At 45.1% G+C, this 25929-nt stretch overlaps 1 protein-coding gene across 2 annotated transcripts in view; it reads left to right on the top strand.

Moving 5' to 3' along the window:
- The window catches only part of RAB11FIP4 (RAB11 family interacting protein 4), an 88409-nt gene that overhangs the window by 8415 nt on the left and 54065 nt on the right, over nt 1–25929 (top strand). For both annotated transcript variants that reach the window (XM_048964916.1, XM_048964917.1), the window contains exons 2-3: nt 17661–17748; nt 25752–25840. In XM_048964916.1, the coding sequence (XP_048820873.1) occupies nt 17661–17748; nt 25752–25840 (177 nt within the window). The remainder of the gene's footprint in view (nt 1–17660; nt 17749–25751; nt 25841–25929) is intronic.

Raw genomic sequence — 25929 nt, 5'->3', positions numbered from 1 at the left:
GGTTCCCAGATACTGGAAAGAGTTCTGTGTCAGCCCTGGGAGGACTGGGGATGTAACAGACACAGTAGCTCATCGTTCTCATGAAAGCAATTTCCCCCACTATGGGAAACTGCTGTTGTGTGCTCTGTGAGCAGTGAGGGAATGCTCGTTCCCTCTAGGTGATGTTTCCATGGTGTCTGCTGCTTGGTGCTGTGCAGACCCTTGTTAAGATATGATTCCTGTGAAGATCTCCTCCAAGTGGGTCACTGCATAGCAGATAAGGTGAGCGTGGGTCAGAGGCTGTAAGTGAGCGTGATGGCTGTGTGACTAAATCAATTAGCTTGCTTGTGTGACGCTTTTACACTTTCAAAGCTTTTAATAGATCATGAATATTCAGGATCTGCCACGTGGTAGGAGACCTAAAATGGAGGCTTGGATTCCTACAGCCTGGCGCTTGCTCAGTAGTGTGGTGAGGAAGGAGAGTGTGTTGGATGGCAGGCAGCAGTGCTGCTTGACCCCTCCTTTTTCTTTTTGGTGCTGCTAGTAGGAACGCAGTGGTGCCGTACACTCACTAACCAGTGGCCGAGAAGACAGGTTTTATTGTGCTGTATTACTGCTCAGAGCCCATTGTCCTTTTAGCACTATCTGTAGACATCAAATGGATGAGTATCAGAAGGGGACCAGAAGCCTCTCTGGCTTTTAGAAGCGAGTGGGAGCAGCTTCTTACTGCAGCCCTGCAGACAGAGCTGGGCTCCCCTCCTGCTTTTAAGGTAAAACACTCCGCTCTCTTGAAGTTTAGGTGTCTTCTTCAGCACACCAAAATTGCAAATGACTGCTGAGAAACTCAGTTTCCTCTTGGGTGTGGAGCTCCTTAGGTGAGTCAGGCTGTGGGTTTGTCAGGGTGACAGGAGTTTTGTTGGTGACTGCAGGGCTTGGGCTTGGGCACTGTGCGGATGGATCCCTGGGTTCTCATGGTTGGGTCGTGGCAGGCTTGTTGGGCAGCAAGTGGACAGCAGATTTATCAGACCTTCCTGAGCACTGCTGAGTGACTTGAAAGCCTGTATTAATTCCTAATGTGTTAGTTTTTAAAATAACAGAAGTAGCAGGGAAGGAAAATAAAGATGCTAGAGTGAAGTTGGCCAAGTGTTTAAAATTTGTTAGCTTATTTTTGCTTGCGGTAGAGGTTTCTTGCCAAAACTTTCTGTGGAATTAATTTTAAAATCTGAGTTCAAGGTAGCTGGATAAGGGAAAAGGATTTGGCAGCACTGTGCAAGCCTTTAATCAAATAGGGTCTGTGCAGCACCCTGGCAGAGTTCTTGGCAGAAAACGGGGAGCCAGAAACTTGGGATGACAGAGGATTTGAATCTGCAAGCATCTGATCTGGCATTTAAGCACATGTTTGGCTTTGAGCATCAGTGCCCTGACTTCAGCAGGCCTGCTTCAGAAAATTGTCCTACTGGGCAACTGGGAGCAGAAATAAGCATGTACCCTGCAGCTGTGCTGAGTTGGGGTTGGACTGCTTGGCTGCCCCACAAGGTCAGCTTCAGAATAGCAAAGCAGACTGGGGAGGGAAATGAGCTTGCTAACCCAGGTGTGCCACAGCATGTCTTCAAGGCAGGTCTGAGTCAAAGCTTTGAGATAATGCCAGGCTAAATGATAATACAGCATATTCTAACAAGCTGCTTGATCTGGAGGCAGACGCTATGAGAAACTGCTGCCAACAAGCAGATGCATTGGGAGCTCCAGTCACCAACAGCCCAGTGCTACCACAGGTCACTGACTGCCTGTTTGGCACAGAACGTGGAAGTATGTAAATCAGGTAAATTCAAGTGAAAGATGGGAATAACTGTGGTGTGTTTTAATGGGGGGAGGTAAGGAAAAATGCATCACTTTGACTTTATTAAGTATCTCTGAGAGTTGCCTTAGTTGCAGGCAGCAGTGAGAAAGCCTGCATGCACGTGCCACAAAATAAAATACTAGAGATCTCTGGTATCTGCTTCATTTACAGTTCACAGTTACATCTGACCTTTTGAAATAACCCAGGTGCAGAAAAGGTGCTCGAATCACACCCAAGATGAGCTTTGCATACACTTCCCTGTTTCCTGAGAGCTGTGCTCTTCATAGCCAGGAGCAATCAGTTTAATCAAAATAACCAGAAAAAGGAAAACACGTGCAGGAAATTTTTGGCTTATCCAAGTGCACGCACTGTCTGAATGACTTCCATAGTGAAACCTTGCAGACTTTAAAGGCAGAGACCTAAGGCACGGAGCAATCTCACTGATGTCTGTGCTGCTGTTATGCATGCTAATGTGTAATGAAAGCTGCTAATTACCTTTATACGTGCTCGTGCATAATGAAAAACATATTCTAAACGTTTTCTTTTTCTTCATGTTTTGCTTTCTCTCAGGTCTATTTTCTATTCCTCTGTCAGCCTCTCTTTCTTTTGCTGCCTACAGCACTATTTTGAGGCCCTTGGCAGGGCTGATTCAGGAACAGCAGTCTTTCCAGTTGTCATATTCCTTTCTGCTGTTAAATCTTTCATATCTAGTGTCCTAAAAATATGTCCTATTCCCTCTCTGCGCTAAAGACAAGCTGCAAGAATCTAAGTAAGAAAAGGAACATGGGAGTGGAATCAGAGCTGTATTTTATATGCCAACATTTTGGGTGGAAGGAGGATGTTCTTCCTATTAGCATAGGTTTCATTAAAAAAAGAAAAAAGAAACAAAGCTAGTGTCTGTATGTCAAAGTGCTGTAGTGATGGGTGTGATTCAGGTTAGGAAGGTTTATTCTGAGAGAAAATTGCCCCCCAGAAACTGTAATGCAGTCATTTGTCTGCTGCCCACTAATGTCAGACTTGACGAAGACAACAGTAAAATTTAGTAATTAAAAAGAATCTCTTGACCAAAGAAAAATTTTGTCCTTGTCACACGATGAGTTTGTTAGACTGCAGGCAATGTGAGCAGCACTGTGATTGGCAGTAAAAGCAGCGGAGCTCGGTGTAAACGCTGTGAGGTCTTCTCTAATCTGCCTGCTCTTGTTCCTGGAGCCCCTTTAAATACTGCAGTTGTTCCTGGTCTGGAAGCCAGAGCTCCTCTGGGTGCTTCCAGCTAGAGAGGAACCACAGGATTCATTCATCCGGAGCTCTGCATCCTTGGGGAGCTGCTTGGCATGTAAGGGATTTCAAAGAGTGCTCGGACCCTGCAATTCTGAAGTGTCAACAGCACTGTTTATCCAGACCTAAATAAATGTTTAACCATCTACACAGGATCCTCTAAGTGGGGCTTTATCTGTGTGCTAGTTAATCTGTGTATTGGGAGCAAAAAGACATGTGCAATTCTGTCTGGTGGGATTACAGTCAGAGGATAAGCGATAAAATTGGTTCCTATCACTACTTGAAGGTCTGTCAACATATTTTGACAGCGTGTTGCAGCGATGCATTAGTCAGCATGAGAGTGCATGATGTGAAGGAGCTGTATCTGTATCTGGCAGCAGTCTGCCTGAGCTACCTGTGACTCTCAGGATTCTTCTTGTGTCTTTTCCTGAGACTGACCACCTCTTGTCTTCACTGCTGAAAATCCCAAAGGTTTCATGCTCTTTTTTTTTTATTGGCATAAAGGATAACAACAGAGAGAACGTCTGTCCTCTGATGCTCTTGAGAACACTGGGAGTACAAATGAGGGAAAACAGGCTTCAGTGGCCCAATGGGAAACCGCATGGAAAAAAAAATCAGAGTTTCTCTGCTTGTGTTATTGGATGAACAAATTTCTGTTCAGGATTTTAGCACTTAGCTTTGTCCTTGAAGGGTGTAACTGTTCTCCATTACTCTAGTACTGCTGTAACTGAGCTGTAATGAAATTCTGATAGATGTCACTCTGAGATTGGAACAGGGCCTATAGTGTTTCTATTAGAGTAAAAGGAGCTGTACTGGTTTATGCTTAAAAACTGGGGAGCTCTGTTCCCAAAGCAGCTACGTAACACACTGAAGAAACAAGAGTCAATTAATAAACCCCATTTAAAACATCAGCAGGTCTCTGGCTTGCTCCAGTGATGCAGGTACAGAGATCAGTGGGCAAAGAGTGCCCAAGCTCCCTGCCCAGCTGCTGTGGGCTGCAAGGAGCCGGCATGCAGGAGAGGGCAGTGAGTGCTGGTTGTCCTTGGGAAGCATGTGCTCACCTGTATTGGATCGGTCTCCTCCTTCCTGTGTTGCCTGTGAATACTGCAGCTTACTGGCTGCACAAGGACTGCTAGGATTAAAATCAGAGTGTATTTCTTAGGGCTGCCGTGCAGAGTGGGAGCACTCGTGTGATCAGCTTTTTTCATGTGTTTTCATGAGCAGAGGCCTTTGGCAAAGGGTCTGTCACTGGTAGGTATGTCTGCCCTTGCTCCTTTTGTATTCACACAGCATAAGCAGCCCAGAGCTTTAAGAACACACAGTACTTTAAGAGCTGTGTCCGTTTCTTCCATTTCTGTGGCTATTTTACATCAGTTTCACGATTTATTTTTGTTGAGCACTGTTTGTGCTCAGCTTCACAGTGACCCATGTTTACAGTCTTTTTCCTCACATACATGAACTACTGCTGGTACCATTGTCACTGGGCTGTGTTGGCTGCAGATATCTGTCAGCTTAGCAGTTGGTATGAAGTGCAAGCTTATGTCTTGGGTGGAAAAAAGGAGTCTGTATTACAATATCCTAGGAGTATCTGATGGATTGTTCTGTGCAATAATTGTGTGAAATGTGGTGTTTTACTGCTGCCATCTGACCCTCTGAATATTCCGTTCTCAGGTTCTTATGCTTCAGCCTTCATTGTTTCCTCCAAATAGCCCATGGGTTTGCAGTATCTTGCTGTCTGTGTTATTTCTAAAAGCTGTAAAGGGCAAACTTTCCTGTTTGGAGGAAAGTAGAGCCCCCAAATCATTTCACTTGTGCAATGTCCTTGCTAGAGAAGAACAAGTTATGTGTACGTCGGACCCAGCAGGAGCCTTTCTGGACTGTCTTTCGTATGAGGTGACAACTAATAATTATGTTAAAGGGCTTCAGGCTGCCTGTGCTCTGTTACCCCTGCACAACTCTCAGTGCATTCACTAGCAGAAAAAGTGGCACAAGGAGTCTGACAAAACCTTTGATCACAGGGGAGAATTTTTTTCCTGCTTGCTTTTACCTAAACCAGCCAACTGCTAAATCTTGCATCTGCTGCAGTGCAGTGTTGGGAGTGTTGCAGTTGTTTCAGCTCTGTGGCTGGAGGAGATCCTCGCACTGAGGCACACTTCTCTCTGTGCTGTGCTGCTCCATCTCCATTTGGGGTGTCGAGCATCTGTGTCAGCTTTAGTGGTACCTTGTGCCTCATTGCCTGCTCTTGCCATATCTGCCCATTTCTCAGCAATAACCTGAAGTCAATGTCAGCATTACTAAACAAAGTAGTTGAAAGCATTAGGTAAAGTCTGGGTGTTGTGTCTGCTTGCAAATTGTTCCCAGGTACTCTATAAACTGATGTGATGTAACACAATGTGCTGAGACCATTGATCTACATAGGCATAATTGCTCTCATAACCTCTCCTAGTGCTTTTCGGGAAGCCTTTTTGCACTTGTGCAACACCTGTGCAAGCATTACAGCTCGCTGCAGTTACATGGCAGTGGTGTGGGAAGGAGTGAGGAGCAGCATTTCTGCTGGTGTGCCATGAGCTTGTGACAGGACCCTGTGACTCAGACCAGCAGAGGAGGAAAGCTTGCACACAAGAATGTGATTTTGCATTGGCTTCAGTAGAAAGGTTTGTGCTGGGGAAGCACAGGGCAGTGTGCAAGTGTGATTCTTCTTACTTTTAAATGCAGTTTTACAGCTCATAGAGAGACCACTAGCTAAGTAGGCTTGAAACTGAATTCCTGTTACTGACTTAGCAGCTACATGTATTTGTCTTAATGGCAGGGTGATGTCCTGCATCGATTCAATGATGGCTAGCTTTTGTCTTGTCTGAGCTCTGTTTTGGCTGATTTGTCTGTCCACAGATGGACCCAAAATCCCTTCTTGTATGTCTTCTGCACATATTTAGGTCATGTTAGGCTTCCAGAAATGATCTGCCACTGAGCCATTAGGGAATGCAGGCTTGCTAGTAGAGCAGAACTGGAACGAGAGTTCCTTGGGAGTTGTGAGCTGCTGCCTAATCTATTGGCTGGGGCAAAGAAACAATTTCTTCTCTATTCCTCTCTTTCTGCAGGGGTTATTTTTAAAATCTCCATCTCTGAATATAGCTTGTGAGAGCTGTGTTGCAGTAAATGATAGTGCAGGCCAAATAGTTTCAAACCAGCTAGTCTTGGTGTCTCTAATGAGTTTTATATAAGACTGCATGAGGCATTTGCTCCTTTTTGTACATCTGTGATACATGCCACTTACCTGCTGCAATACAGTACTGTGGTGTTATTCCAGTGCATGCCCATAATCAAAACATTGGTTCTGTGACAGAGCTGGTAATTTAACACATCTCTCCTGAGAGCTGAGCTGTTTCTTCAATAACAGAGGCTTATTTTTGTATGGCAGGAGGTGCTGGGATGAGTGAGTGTGAATGTACATGTGTACAGCATCCAGACCACTTCAGCATGGAATCAGCCTTATTAATTACTTGCCCTCCTTTCTTGATAGAGGATTTACTTAACATTTGACCTCCTTTAATGTACTCCAGCAGCCTAAGTTGGTTTTCCCTAGGAGATCAGTGTGCAGCTCTTTATTTGGGCAGAATTTCCTTCATGTGTGCTCATGCTGGAGCAGGGTCAGCAGCTCCTACTCAGGGTAAGCCTTGGTCTTCTAGACAGGAGCAGTCTTCCCATCCTTGTCATTGAGTGTTTTATATGCACTGCAAGAATTCTGCTTTAGTGAGGGCAACAGTATGTATGAGATCTTGAGGGACTGTTCATCACTGCAAAAAAAAACATTGTAAGTGGATGGAAAACCAGCTAGGAAGCGTAATGCCCACCTTCAGGCATCTGATCTTGTTATAGATAAGGCCTCCCGGGCAGATATTCAGGAGAGAGAAAGAGGCTCTCAAAATTGTCTGCTTGAGACCAGAGTCTGGTTCAGGAAGGACTTACTGATATATGCAGCAATAGAAAATAGTTGGAGGTACTGACTTCCTTCCATCCAAATACCCACATTCCCTGCCCTTGCTGCTCTCTTTCCTGATCCCTGTGCTCTGAAAGCTTCAGTCTCACCTTCCCTCCAGGGCAGCTTCCTGGCTTTATGGACCCAGTGGTGCTCCATGCTGTTGTCTCTCCTGAAAGAAGTTGCTCGTGTTGCTCTGGTTTTGAAGGAGGAAGACCCTGGGGCAGTAAATGCCAAGCTGTGTTTGCAAAATTCCATGAATGAGCAGTCAGTACATGCAGCATAAACTGTCATGAAAGCACAGCATGGTGTGTTCTTTGAGAACAGCATCGTATTATATTCTTCTTCAAGCAGGTAATTTATTCGAGCAGTGACAGATTGTCTGGTCCATCTGAGGCGCTGGCCTGCAACTCAGGCCTGCGTGTGGCTGCCACAGATTCCCTTTGCTGTCAATGTGTGGAGTCTCCAAGCATAAAACGAGCTATCAGACCACATCTTAGGGCGCTGTGTTTGGTTTGAACAGCAGGATGAGAAACCTTGAGAGGCAGCAGGCTGTACCTGCTGCTATACAGCTGCTCTTCAGGCTTTAGTCTGCAATTTTTGTCCTTAAATTAAAAGTCTATATAGTATAGGTATACGAGAGGGTAAAATGGAAAGCGTCTCAGAAAGCTTCCTTCTTTCAGACTTTCAGCATCCCACCTTGCATTTCATACACAGAGCTTTACTGAGCCTTATCACTGAAAAGCAAACCACATCCCTGTTACTGAACTGTTTTAGGAGAGCTTGCAGATGCCACGTGAAAGAAATGGTGTCCCAGGAGATGCACACAGAGCAAGCTGTGGTTTCTTGGGGCTGGCATGCGTTTAGGTGTTAGAAGTGGAAGGGCTCCTCAGATCCAACGCTGCGCAGTGAAATGCAGCTGGGTGAGGGCCTTGTGCTGTAAATCTACTGTGCTTTCTGCATGCTCTCACACCTCTTGATTGTAACTCCTTTAAGACGTCTTTATGTTGGAGAAAAATAGATACAGGCACTCTTTTTTTCTCAGTTTGAGAGAAGGCAGCAGTAGCTGCTCTGAGTCTGAGAGCAAAACTGCACTGTAGAAGATCGGGCAAATGCACAGCAATCAGCTTTTGCCTATTTAGGGATTTCACAAGGGATCAATAAATTGTCAAAAGCTTTTAAACTGATAACTGTGAAACAAAGAAGAGTCCAGGAGAGTATCTGTTGTTTTGTTGTTGTTTTTTATAAGGGATTTATTTAGCTTAGAAATAATGTTTTGCTCTACGTGTTACACCTATAGTATCAACCAGATATAAGGATGGAGAGTATAGCATGTACTGTAACATGAAGCTCCACTGTTCAGCTTCTAAGGCAGAGAAGAATGTATTTCATATGCATACAGGCTTTACATTTCACCTGCACAAGTTCTGGCTAATTATTCCTTTTAATGTCTTTCTCAGTGTACCTCAAAGGACAGTGTAGATTTGTGTCATTTTATACGATGAGAACTTGCTCCTTTGCCGTTTTAATGATGCATTCCTATATGGGGGAATGGCTTGTGAGGTGGGAGAGAGAAGTATGAGGGGGCTTCTGAGCTATTGCATTGCTCAGTGTTATCCTCTGGGCATTAGCAGTCCTAGCTCTGTGCTCCACCACTGCCTGCTCAGCTGTGCTTCCCTCGTCTTGACGTCAGTGCAGTCAGCTGCTGAACAGACCTGTCAGCCTCATTTCATACTTGGTAATTATCCCCCCATCAGGTGGTACTTGCTGCACATTCCTCCTCTGTTTTGCTGGGGAAGGATGCTTCCTCCTAGCCACGCTTTTCAGAAAGGTGCAGCATCTTTCTTTTCAGCTAAGTGGAAGATTGTTCCTTTAATCATACCTTTCAGCCTGATGTTTGTCATCTTAACTAATGTGTCTCCCTGTGCCAGATTCATCCAGTACTCAGTCTTCCTGGGATTTCTGTCAAAGCATTAATTTGCTGTGAAATTTCTTTCATTCAATTTAATTTCAGGACTGCTACTCAGGCTTTTGCATTTGAGATCAGATCTCATGACCTAGATTTCATCCTCTCTATCTGTGAGCATGCAAAAGGCCAAGCGTGCTCCCTTTTAACAGCTAGGTTCAAATGTGATTTTGGGAGAGTGGGCTTAGAACTGAGGATGTCCCAGTAGTGCTGTGTGGGGCAGCCCTCTGCTGGCTCTGTAATCTTTCCTGTTTGAAAGTTTGGTGTGAAACACAGCAGTGTGTTCTGGCTGCATGTGTATGGATAGTTTTATGCACGGAGGACAGAAAGTAATAATGGAAGCACGTGGTCAAGAGAAGAGACCAAGTGTAACCCCTGCTTTTTGTCTTTGAGGCTGGATATCCAACCTGTAAGGATTCTGCTGTCAAAACTGGGTGGTACTGTGTCTGGGGAGTCTGTGGTTGCACTTGGCCACGTTCCTGATAGAGTGCCAGAATACAGCTGACAGAAAAGGGCCTTGTTCTGATCCTGCATATTTCTCATGTAGTTTGTCAATCCTGTTGTGATGCAGCAGCTGACACTGCGCAGGCACTGGAAGCACAAGACACCGTATCTACAGACTCTTCTGCCATCCATCAGCCTGTATGTGAGAAGTTCTCACTTCAAATCACTCCTGCACAGCCTGGAGAGTACCTGTGGCGGTGGCATTAGCTTCAGATTCTGGTTCGGTCTATTTTCTGTAGCTTCGTTTTGGCTTTGGGTGCTGTTTTCTCCTAAGTGAGAGGAGCTGGCACGGGGCGTGTGAGGTTTGTGCTGTGACCTGCGGGACGGCTCAGCCTGCTCAGTTCTGCCGTCCCTCTGCAGCCCCTCCTGCTGCTGTCTGTCGTATCGTGCCTGCTCTTTGTATCGTGCCTGCTCTTTGTATCGTGCCTGCTCTTTGCATGCGACTGCACCTCAATTGGAGTGTGACTGCAGATGTGTCAGCAAGGAAGGCGCTGAGAAAGCGTTGGCTCAGGAGCCGGTGCTGTTTGCCCCACCTCTCCCCAGTTTTCCTTTAAAGTGATAATTATTCCTGGAGCAGATCCCATTTGGCTGATGTCTCACAACTGGAGGCCATGAAAACTGTTATTTTGTGGAAGTTCCCTTTATGTTCTGATGGGGATGATCACACACACCACAAGCTGCAGAGAGGGAGAATAATGTTTTTTTCTGATAATGAATCCATGCTGCATCACTTGTAGATATAAGGCAGCTGCAACCCAAACATCTTCCTTTTCATTTAAAGGCAAAGCTTGCTGCGCCCACATGACCAATTGCATCTCTTGAGATCAGACTGTTTTGTGCTATATTTGACATATGCTAATGGATGAGACAATTCGTTTCAGCTTGTCACAGCTTTTGCTAACAGCCTTATTTTTACAGAAAGACGTGGTTTCAGTTCTGGTAGAAGTGGAGGAGAAGGTGTTAATGCAGCCCTGTTTATTTTAGCAAGTGAGTGAATCAGCATTCTCCTACGGTTCAGCACGTTAACTCTTTGTTTCCAGAACAACACCAAAAAATCACTGGAGAGCCAACAGATGGCTCTGGCATATTTTTAGCCTTGCTCTCTGTTCCCATGGTATTCCAGACTGTGTGGGATTCCCCATAGACTGTTGTACCATCGGTGGGCACAGCCAAACGTTTTGTTTTGCAACACAGCATCGGAGGGAAGGAGGCAAATGGCCTTCTGCTCACGTTAGCTCTCTTGAAGTAACTTGAGTGAGAGCTTCTCACATATGGGCTGATGGATGGTGGAAGAGTCTGTGGAGATGCTGGTCTTGTGCTCCTGGTGCCTGCTCATTGTCAGCTGCTGCACTGCAGTAGGATGGACAAACTACATGAGAAATAGAGTTGTAGTAGTATTGTCTGTAGCAGCAGCTGGTGCAGTTACCTCTGCCTGCAGGTTGGATTTGGAAGAAGATGCAATTCTGCATCCTTGAACCAGAAAAGCCAGTGAATGGACTCCCTTGAATTCAATCAGTTTTTTGCACTGCGGCCACAATAGATGGATTTGGCAAGATTAGGAATTAACTCAAAGACAAGACTTCAGCAAATTTGCTTACATCATTTAGGACATTGTCCCAGGATCATCCTTCTAGCTGGTAAATTGGGTGTTCCAAGATAAAGCAGGAACAGTAACAATAGCTGCTGCTTGCACAAAACTTACTGACAAGTCAACTTTCGGCTCAAAGCCCGCTGGTAAAGCACTGAGGGACTGAAATCAAAATTCAAAACAAACGTAAAGCCATTGTTTCCAACAGTGATGTGTGTTCCTGCATGTGCTGGGATCAGACAGCAGCTGATGGAAATTCGTGATGCTGTTTGGAGTGGCATGAATAATTTATGAGACACAGTCTGCTGGTACTGATGGGCCGGGGCAGGCTGTTTGTGGGACCTGTGGTTCCTAAATGCAGGCCCTCCACAGCTTGCCTGTGTGACACGGGGACACACTTCATGGGCATGAAGGCAGGTGCAGAGAGAGCACCAGGTTGCCTAGCATGATGTCCTTAAATGGCAGCAGCACAGCTTTCAGCCCCCTTGCACTGAGCAAGGGAAACGTCAGGGTTGGTGCATCTTGTCTTCTCAAAAAGTCTCAGATAAACGGGAGTGGACTGCCTCCTTTTTGTAATTCTCATAGGTAACCAGCCGTGCTGATAGAAATGTGTGCCTAGTTTCTATTTTGAGCTTTTAGTTTGTGGTTAATGGCTCTTTGTTTTCCATCTAGTGGACCAGTGTCCTTTACAACCTGCCATTTTCTGTTTGCACAAATCCCTGTGCCTAGTAATGAATCAGCTCCTGGTCTCCCTTTTACTGCGAAAACTCTTAGCCTGGTTGTACGATGCATTTCCACAGCCCTTGAATGTTATGTCTGTTCTCTAATCCTTCTAGGTTTTCAGCATCTCTCATGAAAATGTTAATAACACAACTGTGCTAGTATGGTCTCTATACTGCAAGATGTGCTGTGCATCCCTGAGCTGTGCCCCCTGGCAGTGGTGGTGAAACAAACAGCCCCATGCAGCGGTCCCTGGTGGGAGAGGACTCTGAAGCCCTGAAGTCTGAAGTCTGTTCAAATTGAAGTGAATACAGTTCTGCTGCCCCCTCTGTAAATTGCGTGGCAACCTCTAATTCCTCCCTGCAGCATTTACATGTGTAATCTGCTTTTGCTGGAAGTCTTTGTGGGCTTTGAACAAACGCTTCTGCTTCAGGAGATCCTGCCCAACTGTCGCCGCTGCAGCACTGTCTGACCTTTCCTGCCAGCACTTGTCTTGCCAATCCTGCTGCTCCCAGGTGCTCCCTGCATGCACTACAGAGTGAGACGTGCTCACGGACTCCTGCAGTATGAAGGCAGGCTGTTGAATTATCTATTTCAAATGGCCTCTTCTAGCTGTGACTTGGATCCTGCTGAAAGGTTTTAGTGGATGGAGTCAGTGTGGGGGCCCTGAGAAGTAAATTGCAGCTAATTCTAACAGATTTTCGTGGTGTGAATAAATCTCCTCTGTGCTAGCTAGTTCTTGAAGAAAATTAGGGGAGGTCAGTAGAGGTCTGAGCTGCTTCTTGCCTGGAGATGGCAGCAGGATTGAGGTTCTTGTAGGAAAGTCTTTGCTGCAAAATAATGCCTCTCTGCTTTGGCAGCATGAGTACAAGAGCTGGGCAGGAGTCCTGAGCAGGGCTCCTTGGTCAGGAGGTGCCCATACATGAGGCTCTTACCTACAAAGTGTGTGCCACAGCACCTTGCCATTCACCTCTATGTGGCAGCCAGAGCTTTTGAACTGTTAATGTGCATCTCTGCCACGGTCTGTGCTGATTACAAAACTGCTCCTTCACTCTGAGCTCTGTCCTTTTTCTCAAGGATTTTTTTCCTTCATCATAGAGGCTCTTTAAGTCATTCCTTGGCTGTTCATGTGTATCAGAAGGCAATGGGGAAAACATCACATTGCAGTGCACTCAGAATAGCTGGGAAATGCAATGGAGAGGAGGCGAATGCTTTGGCTGATTACACAGAAAGGATAATCACCCATTCATCCACACAAACCAAACAATAGGAACAAAGGGTATGATTTTCCCCAGTTGTTTCCCAAGGCAGAAAATGATTTATTTTTTCTCTTTGAGAATACTGGATGTCTACCGAGGAGCTCATTAGAGACCGTTGCAGCTGCCAGAAGAGCTGGATAGGCTGTAGAGCATTCAGCTAATTTCTGTCCCCATTCTTCTCTTCATACAATGAAGAAAGAGTTTGCAATCCAGGCCTTGCTTGTGCAGACCCACACGGTGGGGGATTGCTCTGTGCTGTGGTGCAGAGAAGAGTTTCTGGCTCCAGCTCATCTCAGTGGTCTATGATGCTCAGCTCTGGAGTGCGTGGCACGTTCCCCATAGGCATTGCAGCAACCACGTGGTCATTTCAGCACTGCATTTTGGCAGCAGTTGGTGTTGCAGTCCTTTGTCCTTTGCAGAGGGATCTGCACAGGAGGCAGAGCCCACCACTGCCTGAAGGTGCAGGACCTCAGGAGTCCGACTGCATCCATGGTTGGCACGTGCCATTCGCTACAGGGCTGAAACACTGCTGCTTCTGTTTGCTATCAGAGTGCTGTATCTGTAAGCCCATGGGGCTGTTGACTGCAAAGAAGGTTTTAATGTTGTGCAGCCCAGCTGTTGGACTGACAAGCCCTTAACCTTCTCAGGGCAATAAATAAGTGCTATAACTTCTTCTGATTAATTGCTGGGAGCCAACCCCTTCTGAGAAGGCTAGAACATTATTTTTCCACAAAGTGGAACAGAAGGAAGGTTGGCACAATATGGACAGCAGAGAAGATTTAGAGGTAGCTGTGATGGTGTTGCTTATTTGGCCATAGCTTGAAACTGCTGAATTTTAATGCCTTCAGTCTGGAACTAACTGGAAAGCGCTGCTTAAACCATGTAGTGGATTTTGCTTTTGTTCTGACCCCAACAAAAAGCCCTGTCTGATGGTCCTCTTAGGTGTTGCAGATAAGATGGTCCCTGCAGCAAAGAATCTCAGAAAACAGCTGTTAAACGTGCTTGATCGAGTGCACTAGGGTCTCAAAGCTGCACAGCTACACAGGGCTTTATGTACTGTGCACGTGTGTGCATTAGTGCTCTAACTGTATGCAGCTACCTACCTAAATATAATCCTAGCTGATGAAAATCCTCGTATCCCTCGGCCTCTGCTGGGCGCTGTGTTGGTTAGTGCCGGCTGATGATGCAAGCAGTACTGGCATTGATCCTGTGGGCTGTTCTGTAAGTTCTTCATCTCTCCTGAACTGATGTCAGTTATTTGCATTACAGAATCTAATTGAGAACCTGCCAAATTGGATTTGGGGGAAACTGGAGACTGAAGCACTTTGCTTAGGTGATAATTTCATTTACTGCTAAGACAGTGCTCAGACCTAAAAATGAATATATTCTCTGTTCCTCCATAACAAACACATCTAGGCATATAGTATCTCCTTTCATTTGATTAGAAAACGTAATTCTATGTGACTGAGAAACTGGTGGACTAAAATCACTGGATCAACTTTCGAAAATGCACTTAGCATACCAGGCTTGCTGGGAACACCCAGTGACACTGCTGTGCTGTGGCACAATATTAAATTGTGCAGAGGCTTCCCAGCTGCCTGCAGGAATCTGTATTAAAACGTAACAAACAGTTTGTTGCCTCTTAGCAAGAGACCTACAGGAAATAGGATTCTCCAGAGCAACCCTGCAAGCATCTGAAATGCTATTTACTTGCATAGCAACAATGGGAGCTTGCCATTTGTCAGGGAGAGTTATGGGCTGGTCTGTAGCCCAGAGGACAGGTGTCTGATCATCTTCTGCTGCTGTGTCTGTGAGGAGATTGATGCTCAGCTGGTGGCCACTCCGAGGTCTTCATCATTGTCCCTGGGATGGGGCTGTTATACCAACTGCCACATCTGTGTGTGGTGCTCAGGAAGATTTTTCAGCTCTAAAATCTTGCTGCTGCCAGCCTCAATGGCTGGTGTGATTATGCCGCTTTCAGTGCATCCAAAAATAGTCTGAAGAAAGGAATTTCTGCTGCTGCTTCATCTTTCTGTAACGTTTATGCTGTTTGTGAAGGTGAGCAGGATAACGGTGACCCTGCTTTCCAGTAGTGAGCCTGTATCTGTTTAATTGGATTCAGGAAGGATTTCCAGCTGGTCTTGCATGCATTAAACCCACACTGTGGTTTCTGGTGAAGTGTCCACCTTCTGGAAGCTTTGCTGCTGATGGGAACTGCAGGAGCCCTACATGTATGTTGTGTCTCGAGGGATGAGCAAGGTGTTCATTAGGACAGGTGTGTTTGTGGCTACAGGACCTGCAGCCCGAATGTCTGTATCTGCAGGGAACTGTGCCTGGTCTTTGTTATACATGGATTCTGCTTGATGTTTTGTCTGCCTGTATTGTATATTGAGCTGTATTTCATGTGTATACAAAATGAGATATCAGTGGGAAAATCCCTCTTGCCCCATCCAGAGCGGAGCCAGGCCTCACAGGGCACGAGTCTGGGCTTTGTCTGGATGCCTCCAAAATGAAAGCAGACAGTCTGAATTAGCCAGGAGATCGGTGGGAAGGAAGGTCTCATGGCTCTTTGAATGTAAAATGTGAATCTTTTTGATGATCCAGAATAAAACATCATGACAGAATTTATGGGTTGAGAGGATGATGTCTAAAGTCTGTGTCTGAATGGAGATCAAAGTTGCTCATCTGGGATATCTTGTGGTTCAGCCCTCCTGCCTAGAATAAAATGTCTCAAGCAAAGACTTGGAGGGAATGTACTCTTTTATCTTCCACACCTGCCATCCTCTGTACTGTTAATTTACTGCTGTGTCAGTGGTGGTACCCAGCCTTCATCCTGAGCAAGGAAAGCCACTGGGATTGTCTCCTATTGCTCTATTTGAATTCTACAACGGTACTACGGGGTGTATGTTATCAATGCAAAGCAATTGTCCGATTGCTGATATTTTTGTGACATTGGTTTCTGATAGTGACCGTGCCTGCACAGTTTTTCATTGCCTGTTATCTGTGTGACAGCATCACTGTTCTGTTCCATGCACAGCATCCAGCAGCGGTGTGGGGTGGATGAAGAGCACCAGGCAGCAGAGCTGGGGAGATCTTCTGCAGTGCTGCTGGGACTCAAGGGACAGGAAACATCCTGCATGGAGCAGAAGCTGTTGTGTTCTGAGGAATTGCATCTCACTGTCCCAAAACCTTTGTTAGCTGTAGATTTGCATATCTTAAGTGAGGCTTTTGGCTAATTGAAGCATTTATTAGCATATAGAGAACTTAAAATCACAGAGGGAATCTGAAGGAAGGAAGAGGCATTATGTGCACACATTGCTGCTTTATCTGCAGGGCTTTAAGAAACTGCTAGGTTTCTGCTAGCATGTTTATAAAACAGCAACACAGAACATTGAGAAATTAGGTCACCTGGGTTCGTTTGTTGCATATCTTTCCAGCTGGGCTTTTGCTGTTGTGCAGGCTGACATCTCTGAGCTCATGCTGGAGTTACCAGGATGGCGCTGCACCCCACAGTACCTGTTGTTCTCACCTGCTCCTCTCATCTGGGCTGCGCTCTGTGCGGTCAGAGTCCAACCAAGATCTCAGCAGTGCTGCTGATTGGGCAGTGAGAGGCTGTTGGTGTGAGATGTGAAGGCACAGGGATAAGAGGGGCTTGTACAGTGCCATCAGCAGATTCGTGATGGGAGAGCAGCCAGCTGGGTGTCCCAGCACAGACCCACCTCTCTGGGCTGCTCTGCCTCTCTCCTGGTTTTCCCTCTTCAGCTTTGTGTTTCTGTGGAAAGCCTCGCTTCCTGTATTCCAAACATCACAACACAACAGCCCCTCCTGTCAGACTGCTTTTCTCCCTCTTCTTCAGCATCCCCAGGAAAAATCTGCCAGACCTTCTATGGGGCAAATGCCAATTTGGTGGCTGTGTTTGAATTCAACGTAATCTCATTTTACAGTGAGTAATGATCTGAACTGCTAAGCTGTAAAGCTGAGATGATAAGCAGTAACTGCATTGCTTGGCTGTACTGAACACATCACAACTTTTTTTTTTTAATGTTCATGTATTTTCCTGTTCAGACTTGTGCTTTTTGCTGTGGCAAGGGAGTTTTTGTTTGATTCCAAGTGGCCAAAGAGCGTTGACTGTTTTTGTCTGGATTCTTCAGGGAATGAATGGGCTGTGCATATCCTTTCTCCTTCCCCTGTAACTTTTGATGAAGATGGAATGGAGCTCAGAAAGGTTTTAACTTGTTAACTATATAAGCAATGAGGGCCCCAGGGGGAGCAGACCTATTAGCACTGTTCATTACAGATGACAGGTGAGGTCACACGTCTGCCCCCTGTTATACACTCCAGGTCCATGTGGAGGAGTACTGATGTGTCCCACGAGTAGAAACTTTGGTCAGAGCATTCTTGACACGGATTATCCAATTGCAAGACCTGATTTCTGCTTGCAGAGTGGTTTGAAGGATTCAAGCAGACACTGCAGTTGTTCTGTGGAAGTTACAGACCAGTGGGACAAAAGGTGGTTCACCAATATCAATGTGCATTTTTATAATCTTTTCTTTCAGGTGGAAAAACTGGCAAAGTACTTGGACCCAAATGATTTGGGAAGAATCAATTTTAAGGACTTCTGCCATGGAGTTTTTGCTATCAAAGGTATGTGCATGCTTCTTAAAAATAACCCACTTCAGTGCTACCAATGTTTCTCTGGTTGCAGGAAATGTAATGATCAAAGCCAGTACGTCAGCTAGGGAGCAGCAGGATGCTTTCCTGCTTCACACAGGCACAAACAGTTATAATCCCCTGGGTCCATCTTGGCTTTCTTTTTTCGGTCTTTTAGGAATTAGAAAATAAAAACCCAGAGCTGAGTGTGTTTCTGAGCTCTGTGTTTGTGAGGATTGCTGGGTGACCCCTTCAGTGAGAGCTGAGTGTTCCTGGCCACGTCACTCGTGTAGCTGGTGCTGCTTGGTGCAGCAGTGCAATTATCCCTTATCTGAGACTGGCTGATGTTTATGCAGCAGAAAGCAGCATGGCTGGACTGGCTGCTGCTTCTCTTGACTGTGATCATTTGTAGTGACAGTAGGGCAACTCTGGGAACAGAGCCAGTATATTTTTGCTTCTTGAGCAATTCATGCATCACTGGTGAGCAATGTTAGAGTTCCTGCATGCACAGATGCTTGTATGTTGGTTTACTGTTAATTTTTCAAAGCAGATGTGATGTGGACATAGCAGGAAAAAATAGCAGAAGGAGTAGCCTTATGGTTGGCAGGCAGCACCCAAATCTGATGCTCTCAGATTCTGGTTCTGCTGTTGATTTACTTAGGGAAGTTAGGAAACCCTTGAGCATTAATTTCTCTACTAGAAAATTTAAGACTGCGGTGCTTTTCTTATCTGCAAGGTACAGCTGCTTCATGTTTTCAGACTACCTAGGTGCTTGTATTGGAATTAAGAGTTAATTACAGGCTGGACATGTTAAGGAGCCTGGAAGGCAGAGACCACTTAGATCAAACCATCTCCTTTGTTCAGAAGGCACAGGCACTGCTGTGCATTTATAGCATTGCCAAAGGACAGTGGGGCGAACGGCAGAGAGACTTCAGTTGTTTTAAGTCTTCTAGCCTCCCATAGCAAAATAACTCAGCCTGTCCTTTTCCAGACACCTGGTATGGCCTTAGTGAATGCAGAATGCCATCACAGCTCCCAGGCTTTGCTTCAGGGGCAAAGGGAATGTCACAGCAACTGCAGCCTGGTTGGGGGGGAGTCCTCTGGAAAGTCTGCTACAGTGAAACTCTTATGAACCATAATGATGCAGGAATGCAGCACCATAGCCACGTTAATTAATGTTTATGGTAACAGAGGATAGCGTGTAATTAAGTGAAGTTAGTGAGAAGTTGCTCATAGTCCGTGTGCATGGAGGCACCTCCCAGGGTGATATTGATGTGTTTGGCAGGAGGCACTGAAAAGCCCTAAAGGAAAGTTAACGCATTGATGTATAAACTCTATAGCCTGCACTAGACATTCTCCTTTTCTAAAAGCAAGCAGGGTTCTAGGTTAAAGAATACACAAGCTCTGTGCACCTGTTAACCCTCTGTAATTCACAGTCAAAAGATGTGCTCCTGGTTCACTCCTCCCCCCTGCTGCATTTGAGCACATCTGTTCTGTAATAGAAGTGCCCTTGTTCTCAGTAAATAGGAGCCAGTGGGCATTAGCCTCAGTGAAGGAACGGGCATCTGCATTTCCTTTACTGGACAGCGTGGGCATATTGTGAGTTAGCAGACCTCCACCCCTGCTCACCCTGTGGGAATGGGTCACACATGTCCTCAGGTCTAGCCCTGCAAAAATATGGCTGAATCAAATACCCTGGAATATACCGTACTCACAGTTTATCAGTACCTTAAAGTTCTCATGTGGAGCATCTTATGATATGCTTGATGGCTGTTAGTGTGTGAACAGACACAGAGAAATCTTCCAATTCTGCAGCATCACGTGGAGCTGTCTTAGCACACCGTTAGCTTTGTCAGCACTCAGTGTCAGTGCCAAGTGCATGTATTTGCAGGAGCAGTTGCATCTATTTCTGATAAGACATTGTTACGTGTGCTTTCATAGCATCTCTTAGGAAGATCTGGCTCTATTTTCACAGTATGAGCAAGTGGTATTGGTCTTTAGTTACAAGTTATGCTTTTTTCCCTTAGTAACAAAGTGGTTATGTTGAAGTTTGAAAAAAAGGTATTCCTGCCTTTCAGGATGGGAAGCTTCCACCTCTTGCTTTTCAGTGCAGCCACATCCCAACGATAGCAGCAGACTTGTTATTGAACAAAAGCAATTAGTCTTGGCAGCAGCAGAGTATGACTATGACTCTTTCCAGCCTATTGCAATTGCTTGGGGTAATCAGATTAATAGAACAAAATTAGATGCTACTATAAATCAGTGTTTTTTTCAGTGACGGAGTATGAAGCTGTGTTATTCTTAGCTCATGAAGCCAAATGTCTAAAATCAAACTTTACTATCCTAATGCCTTGCCATATTTCTCATTTATGAGACTTCAGATTAAGTTATCTCACACGTACTTGCCTTAATGGTACACTGAAGAACCTTTTTGCAAAATAGAGGTTTTTTTGGTAGTCCAGTTTGTCTTGAATTGGTGTTTAAAATATCAGGCTTGAAGCGCCTAGAATAAATTCAAATCCCTTTCAGATCCAGGTATTGATCTTGGCTGAAAGCTAAATGTTGGAGCCTGAAAAAAGTATCCAAACATCAGATTGTTCAGTGTCTGCTCTGTAACTGAGTGGTAGCAACTCACTGCAAGGAGAAACCTCAAGCCCTGTGTCCCAAAACTGCACCTTGGCTGCTCTTCTGTGTAAACAGGGCACTGTTCTGTCTTGCATGGTAAAAATGCCAGGTGTTGTGGTGCTTTACAAGTGGACATCTGGCCTTGCCTTCTCTTAGTGCTCCTGAGCTAGATAAACCTCATGGTGTGTGAGTCATGTACCTCCACAGCAGCTGCTGGGACTCTCAGGTGGAAGAAACAATCTTCAGCTGCTAAACAGCAGGAACCATGGGGAAGGATGTGCTGAGGAGTCCCACTAACAGCAGGCATCTCCAGAAGTGATGGAGAGATCAGTTCCAAGTGGAGGTGTCAGAGTAGGGGGCAGAGGTGTGCTGGAGGAGCTCGCTCCTGCTGTGTCTCTGGTTGGAGCACTACTCAGGTAGCAGCATGTTCTGTTTATGGAAAGCTTTGCTTCTTTTTGCTTGTCCTTCGTGGGTTAAAGCACTTTGCCTCAGCATTTGAATGGAGCCCCTACTGTCTAGGCTATTTTCCCCATGCAATTAGGCTCTGCCAGAGCCAGGGACAGGCTTGCCATCAAATTTGAAGCTTTGAAGCAGTTTCACTTGAGTACCAGAGTATGACAGTTTTACTACTGCCTTTGCTATCTGCTCACTGCATGACTTTATTTCTAATAATTGCATTAGTCTGGAGAGCAATTGCCATCAAATAACACCTGTACCCTCTCACCTAGCAGCTGTGTCAAAGCCAGAACAGTGTCTGAAGTGGCACTGTGCAGGGATGTTGAGAGCAGCCAGAACATCATCCTCAGCCTGAGTTCCCATTGATTTCAGCAGGGTCAGCATGGGATCCATTACAGTTTGCTCAGCAATGGCTGTTTTCGCTGTGCTGAATTTATTGCACCGTTCAGTAAATATTTTCGGCACTTGTAATGCTTGAAGGTTTGAGTGGAACTATTATCTCTAATGTGCTCGAAAGGCTGCTAGGTTCTGCAGCCAGACGTGTTTGCAGTACCAGGCTCTTGGTCTGTCTAGCAGGATCTAATTTGGTTTGATCTGTGCTTTCTATTTTAAGATTTCTGTTGTCTTTCCAGTAGTCCCTCCGCTTTGATACTTAAAAAAAACCCAGCACTGTGACAAATGAAGGGCGAGCTCCCCCTGCTGACCCTGGTGTTGCAGCTCAGAGATGAGATGGTACCACGTGAATACAAATTAATGCAGAATCAGAAGAAAAAGGCAAATCTATTCCAACTTAATAGCTTATTTTAACCACGAAAGCAGCAGTGACAGCTGTGCTGGACAATGGCTTTCATAAGGGGAGAGGCTGGGCCACCTGCACTGGTACATGGGCTGGCTTTGGGGAGAGCTGTCATGGGTATGATGAAGAGCTGAGCTCTGCTATTGTGATTAATGCCATCACTCTTTAATGAACACTCTTTAATGATGGGGTTTGTTCTTAAAAGTATGGCAGTTTTCTAAGGCTCAATCTGAAACACAAATGAGTCTCAGACACCACTAAGGATACAGGGCAGGTGAAGTGAGAAGCTATCAGTCTTAGGAAAAACGCCTGAAACCAACTTCATTCAATTAGGTAATCAGATTTTATTTCCTATGGTATTAAAACGGCTTAATTGCCTGTGAAAATTGCCTGACACAGGACGGGTTAATTCTCCTCCTAGCTTTTGCAGGAAATCAGTTTGCTGCAATTGCACTTATTTGTGGCCAGAATGTCTGTTTGCAAATTGAACGTTAGAGTGTGAAAAACTTTTTTTTCCTTTTCAAATGAAACTGAAGGCAAATTTGTAAGATGATGTGGGAAGGAAAATCATGTCTGGCATCCTGAGCAAACTGAAAATGTTAAAGGTTCTTCCCCTTCAGTGACTTGGAAAACGTTTGCATAATCTTTGCTTAGGGCTAAAGATGATCTTGTCCTTTCTCTGGGACAGGCAGCACTGTGTTTGAGAGTTTGCTAATCTTAGCTGGGTATTTTCAAGGGATATCTGTGTTTTCACAAGAAGAAAGGATAAATGATGTAGTGGTTATGGTATGACATACAATTCTTGTTCTGCAGCAGAATTCCCCTCACCAGAGACAAGTCATGTCATTTTACTTCACTTTGCCTCCGCAAATAATTCCCACGTCACGTGTTTCTCCCTCATCCATCAGTGGCCAATGGAGCTGTGCTTACTTCTGTGTTTTTAACACTGTTAAATGGTTGGGGTTGTTTTGTTTTATTTGTGTTATACTCCAGTAATTTAGACAGAACTAGAATAGAGAGGAACTCGGTGTTCTGTTGGGTGAGAGCTGAGAACGTGGTGGTATGGTCAGTGCTGGCTCACCTCGCACCAGAGAAGGAAATTCAGCAGCCCCACCTCCGTCCTTCTGTGACCTGGTATTGGTGTTCACCTCCAGAGGTGAGGTTGTTTTGGGTCAGTGTCACCCTTAATGTGATGTGCAGCCCTTCCACAGGGTGTTCTCCACAGAGGGCAGCCCTTTGCAGAGCTGTGCTGATAAATATGGAAGGACTTGAAGCTGTTCTTGGGTTTGCACTGTGCCTCTTCTACTGCCTCACTGACTGCAGTGGAGCTAGATCTGTTTGCCAAGTGCAGCCCAGAAATGTACACGAGGAAATTTTCCTAGCCACAGCAAGACAGACAGAATATTAAGCATGTTAAAATCTTGTGATGTAAGTAGGCATTCAAATAAAATAGCTCCAAACAGCCATATAAGTGGCTTTCAGTTTTATTGTTTCGTGGAAAATGAAATTACAGCAATAATAGAGCATTTCCGTGCAGGAGATCCTTAAAGTAGCCAGAAAGTATTCCTTCCTTTATTTGCAATGGGTTATTCATAGACAGATTGTAGCCTTAAGTGCACAGTGCTGCATGGCTTGAAATATCCATCGTGGCAGTTCTGCAAGCAGAGCCAAAATGTTTTTCCTCAAGAGAGACGGTAGCAGCAGGAAGCACCCTGTGTGCCAGGCCAGAGCAGTCCCTGAGCACTGCTGTCCAATGCCTTCATGTTTCCACACTGAGATTTGCCAGACTAAACCTTGATTTTTACTTTTTAATTTCCTTTCTGTCTGTGACATTTGAATTTAGCTCACCGCTGTATCCCAGGCTGCAAGCCAAAATATGCTAAGGTAATAAGAAGACACATACACTGTATTTGAGACTGCAGGTTAATACAGTCCCCTCTTTATGTTATGCCCCTTGGAGTACTTGCAAAATTATCATTCAGATAAGGGAAGCAAAAGGTGAGATGTTTTAGCACTGTTGCTGAAAAACACTTAGCAAGAACACTGATGTACTGACTGACAGTGTGCCAAAACCCACCTTCCTGGTGCTAAGGGTTGGGCCTTCCAGGGTTAAGGATTCCAGTTTGTGTCTTGGCAGGGGGAAAGAGCAACAGAGAATTAATTCTTTAAATACAGTTCTAAACAGGAATAAAAACAGTGGCACAATCCTAAGCTTCTTGGTGCCAATGGGCATCTTTCCATTGATCTGATGGTTGCTGAATCAGGTCCAGATGACTGCAAGAGCGCAGTGATGTTTTAATTATTATTTTAATAATCCCAAAGGAAAAGGACCTCTCAGCATTTTTCTTTTCTCCTTTTTACCAGTTGTAATAACATGCAGATCTTCCCAGCACAATAAGGAGACCCAGGCTGTGATGCCAGCATGCCAACCATGCTAAGCCAACCTCTCTCATAGGGGAACATGAGTTGCTGTGCCCTCAAACATCTTCTTAACAAAAAGTCACCTTTACAGAGATTGTCTCAGATGAACCTACATCCTGAGCCTGTCAATGTCGATAGAAATTCTGTCTGTGACTTCAGTGCAAGCAAGATTTGTCTCCATTTGCCAAACTGAGCTATGCCAAATTGGATTAAATGCCTGGTGATATTCTGGAAATGGATCAAAAGCTTGATTGGCTTCTGTGGTCCTGGACAGGACACAAAGCCTGTGCCAGGTGGCTGTCATGAGGAAGTGGGGAGAGCTGCCCCACGCTGGTCACAGGAGAAGGCTGAGGGAGGTGAGACGTTGCTTATCTGGCAGGCTGAAATAAAGACTGACCAATTAGAGGTCTTCAGCTGGAAGCACTGCTAGTACAATTTCATTAGGAATATAAGGCTTAAATTTATGGCTGAAGGTATAACTGGGAATGTTTAGAATTGTGTAACCACATCCTCATTGCAGCAGTGTGCATCCACTGCTATGCAACTTTTGGCATTTATTTTCTTTCCTTCTGTCCTTTTGTGGAGGTAATTTGATGGGTACATGCCCCATATCACGCAGAGGCCGTTTAGCAGAGCAAGCTGTTTGTATCTGTAAAGATTGTCACAGTGAGTGCTGGCACAAAGCAATTTGATGAGTAATAAGCTTTTGATATTAATGTCAAAATGCACAAAAGAAAATCCTCTTCTGGAAGAGGACCAGAAAGTAACCTCTGTCAAGCACATGCTGACATACAAAATACTGAAACCAGGGGAAACAAATAGCTCGTACGTGAGTCAGAAATGTTTAGAGACAGACAAGGCAAGTCAAGTAGAAAGACGTCTTCTCAAGGCAAAATGTTTCATATCTTGTCTCTTTTCAGAAGGTCACAGCCAAAGGTATTGTGCTGAATAACTGCGGCTTCTTGCATGCTGAGGTTTCACACAGTTTAGGCCCAAGGCTGTAAACTGGTTATTGTAAACTAACCTGGCCTGACAGTGCTGCCTTCTGCAGCTCCGCATGCCAAGTGCAGTCAGTGGTAATTAATGTGGAATGAGACATCTGGTGATTTCAGTGTTTCTATATTTGTCTCAGGTTTTCAGATGAGAGAAGGACAGAGGGAAATGCAGGCATTGATTTTTCCAGCTGCTCATGTGGTTACCAAAAGCAAACACAAAAGTTGAAAGTCTTCAATGGCAGTGCATAAATGTTTGCTTGCCAAACAGTGTGTGCCCTGTGGCAGAGCCCTTTTTGAAGGGGAAATTGTGACATGTTGCCCAGTCCACCCCTTGGACAGGAGAGAATCAGAAACAACATCAGATGGACACCAGTTAGCACCAGGTCTGTGAATCCTGAGCTTGGTGCTGGTCAGGGGTGGTCTTGATGCTGCAGAACAAGTCACTGAGCCAAATGATGTCCAGCTTTCCGTTTCCTTGTAGCTCAGAGCATTGGTGGTGAGTCAGCATCAGTGTGATGGTACCAATTTAGTGCCTCATGCTGGAGGCAGAGCTTTCTTTCAGCTATTTATATATATATTCCAGAGTTAACTTTCAAATTTCACGCATAAAGATTAGCTGTGACTCTGCTTCTTCCTTCATTGTGCATGTAATCTCTAGGAAGACAAACTCAGCCTGATCATTTGCTTTTGTTCCTATTTTCCAGGCTGTGAAGAGTTACTGAATGATGTTCTGTCCCCTGAAAACTCTGGGCCTCAGCACTATGAGCTGCAGTATGATGATTACTATTACCAGGTAAGAGGAGCATTAACTTTGTCTCATTGCGCTGAGGAAGTCTCAGGAGTGCTGTGTGCTGGGTTGTTACAAATGTTGTTGTTTATGAT

Source organism: Lagopus muta, chromosome 18 (assembly GCF_023343835.1).
Source record: "Lagopus muta isolate bLagMut1 chromosome 18, bLagMut1 primary, whole genome shotgun sequence".
Taxonomy (NCBI): Eukaryota; Metazoa; Chordata; class Aves; order Galliformes; family Phasianidae; genus Lagopus; species Lagopus muta.
The sequence above is the reverse complement of the archived record's forward strand: the minus strand, read 5'-3'. Positions and strand labels throughout refer to the sequence as shown.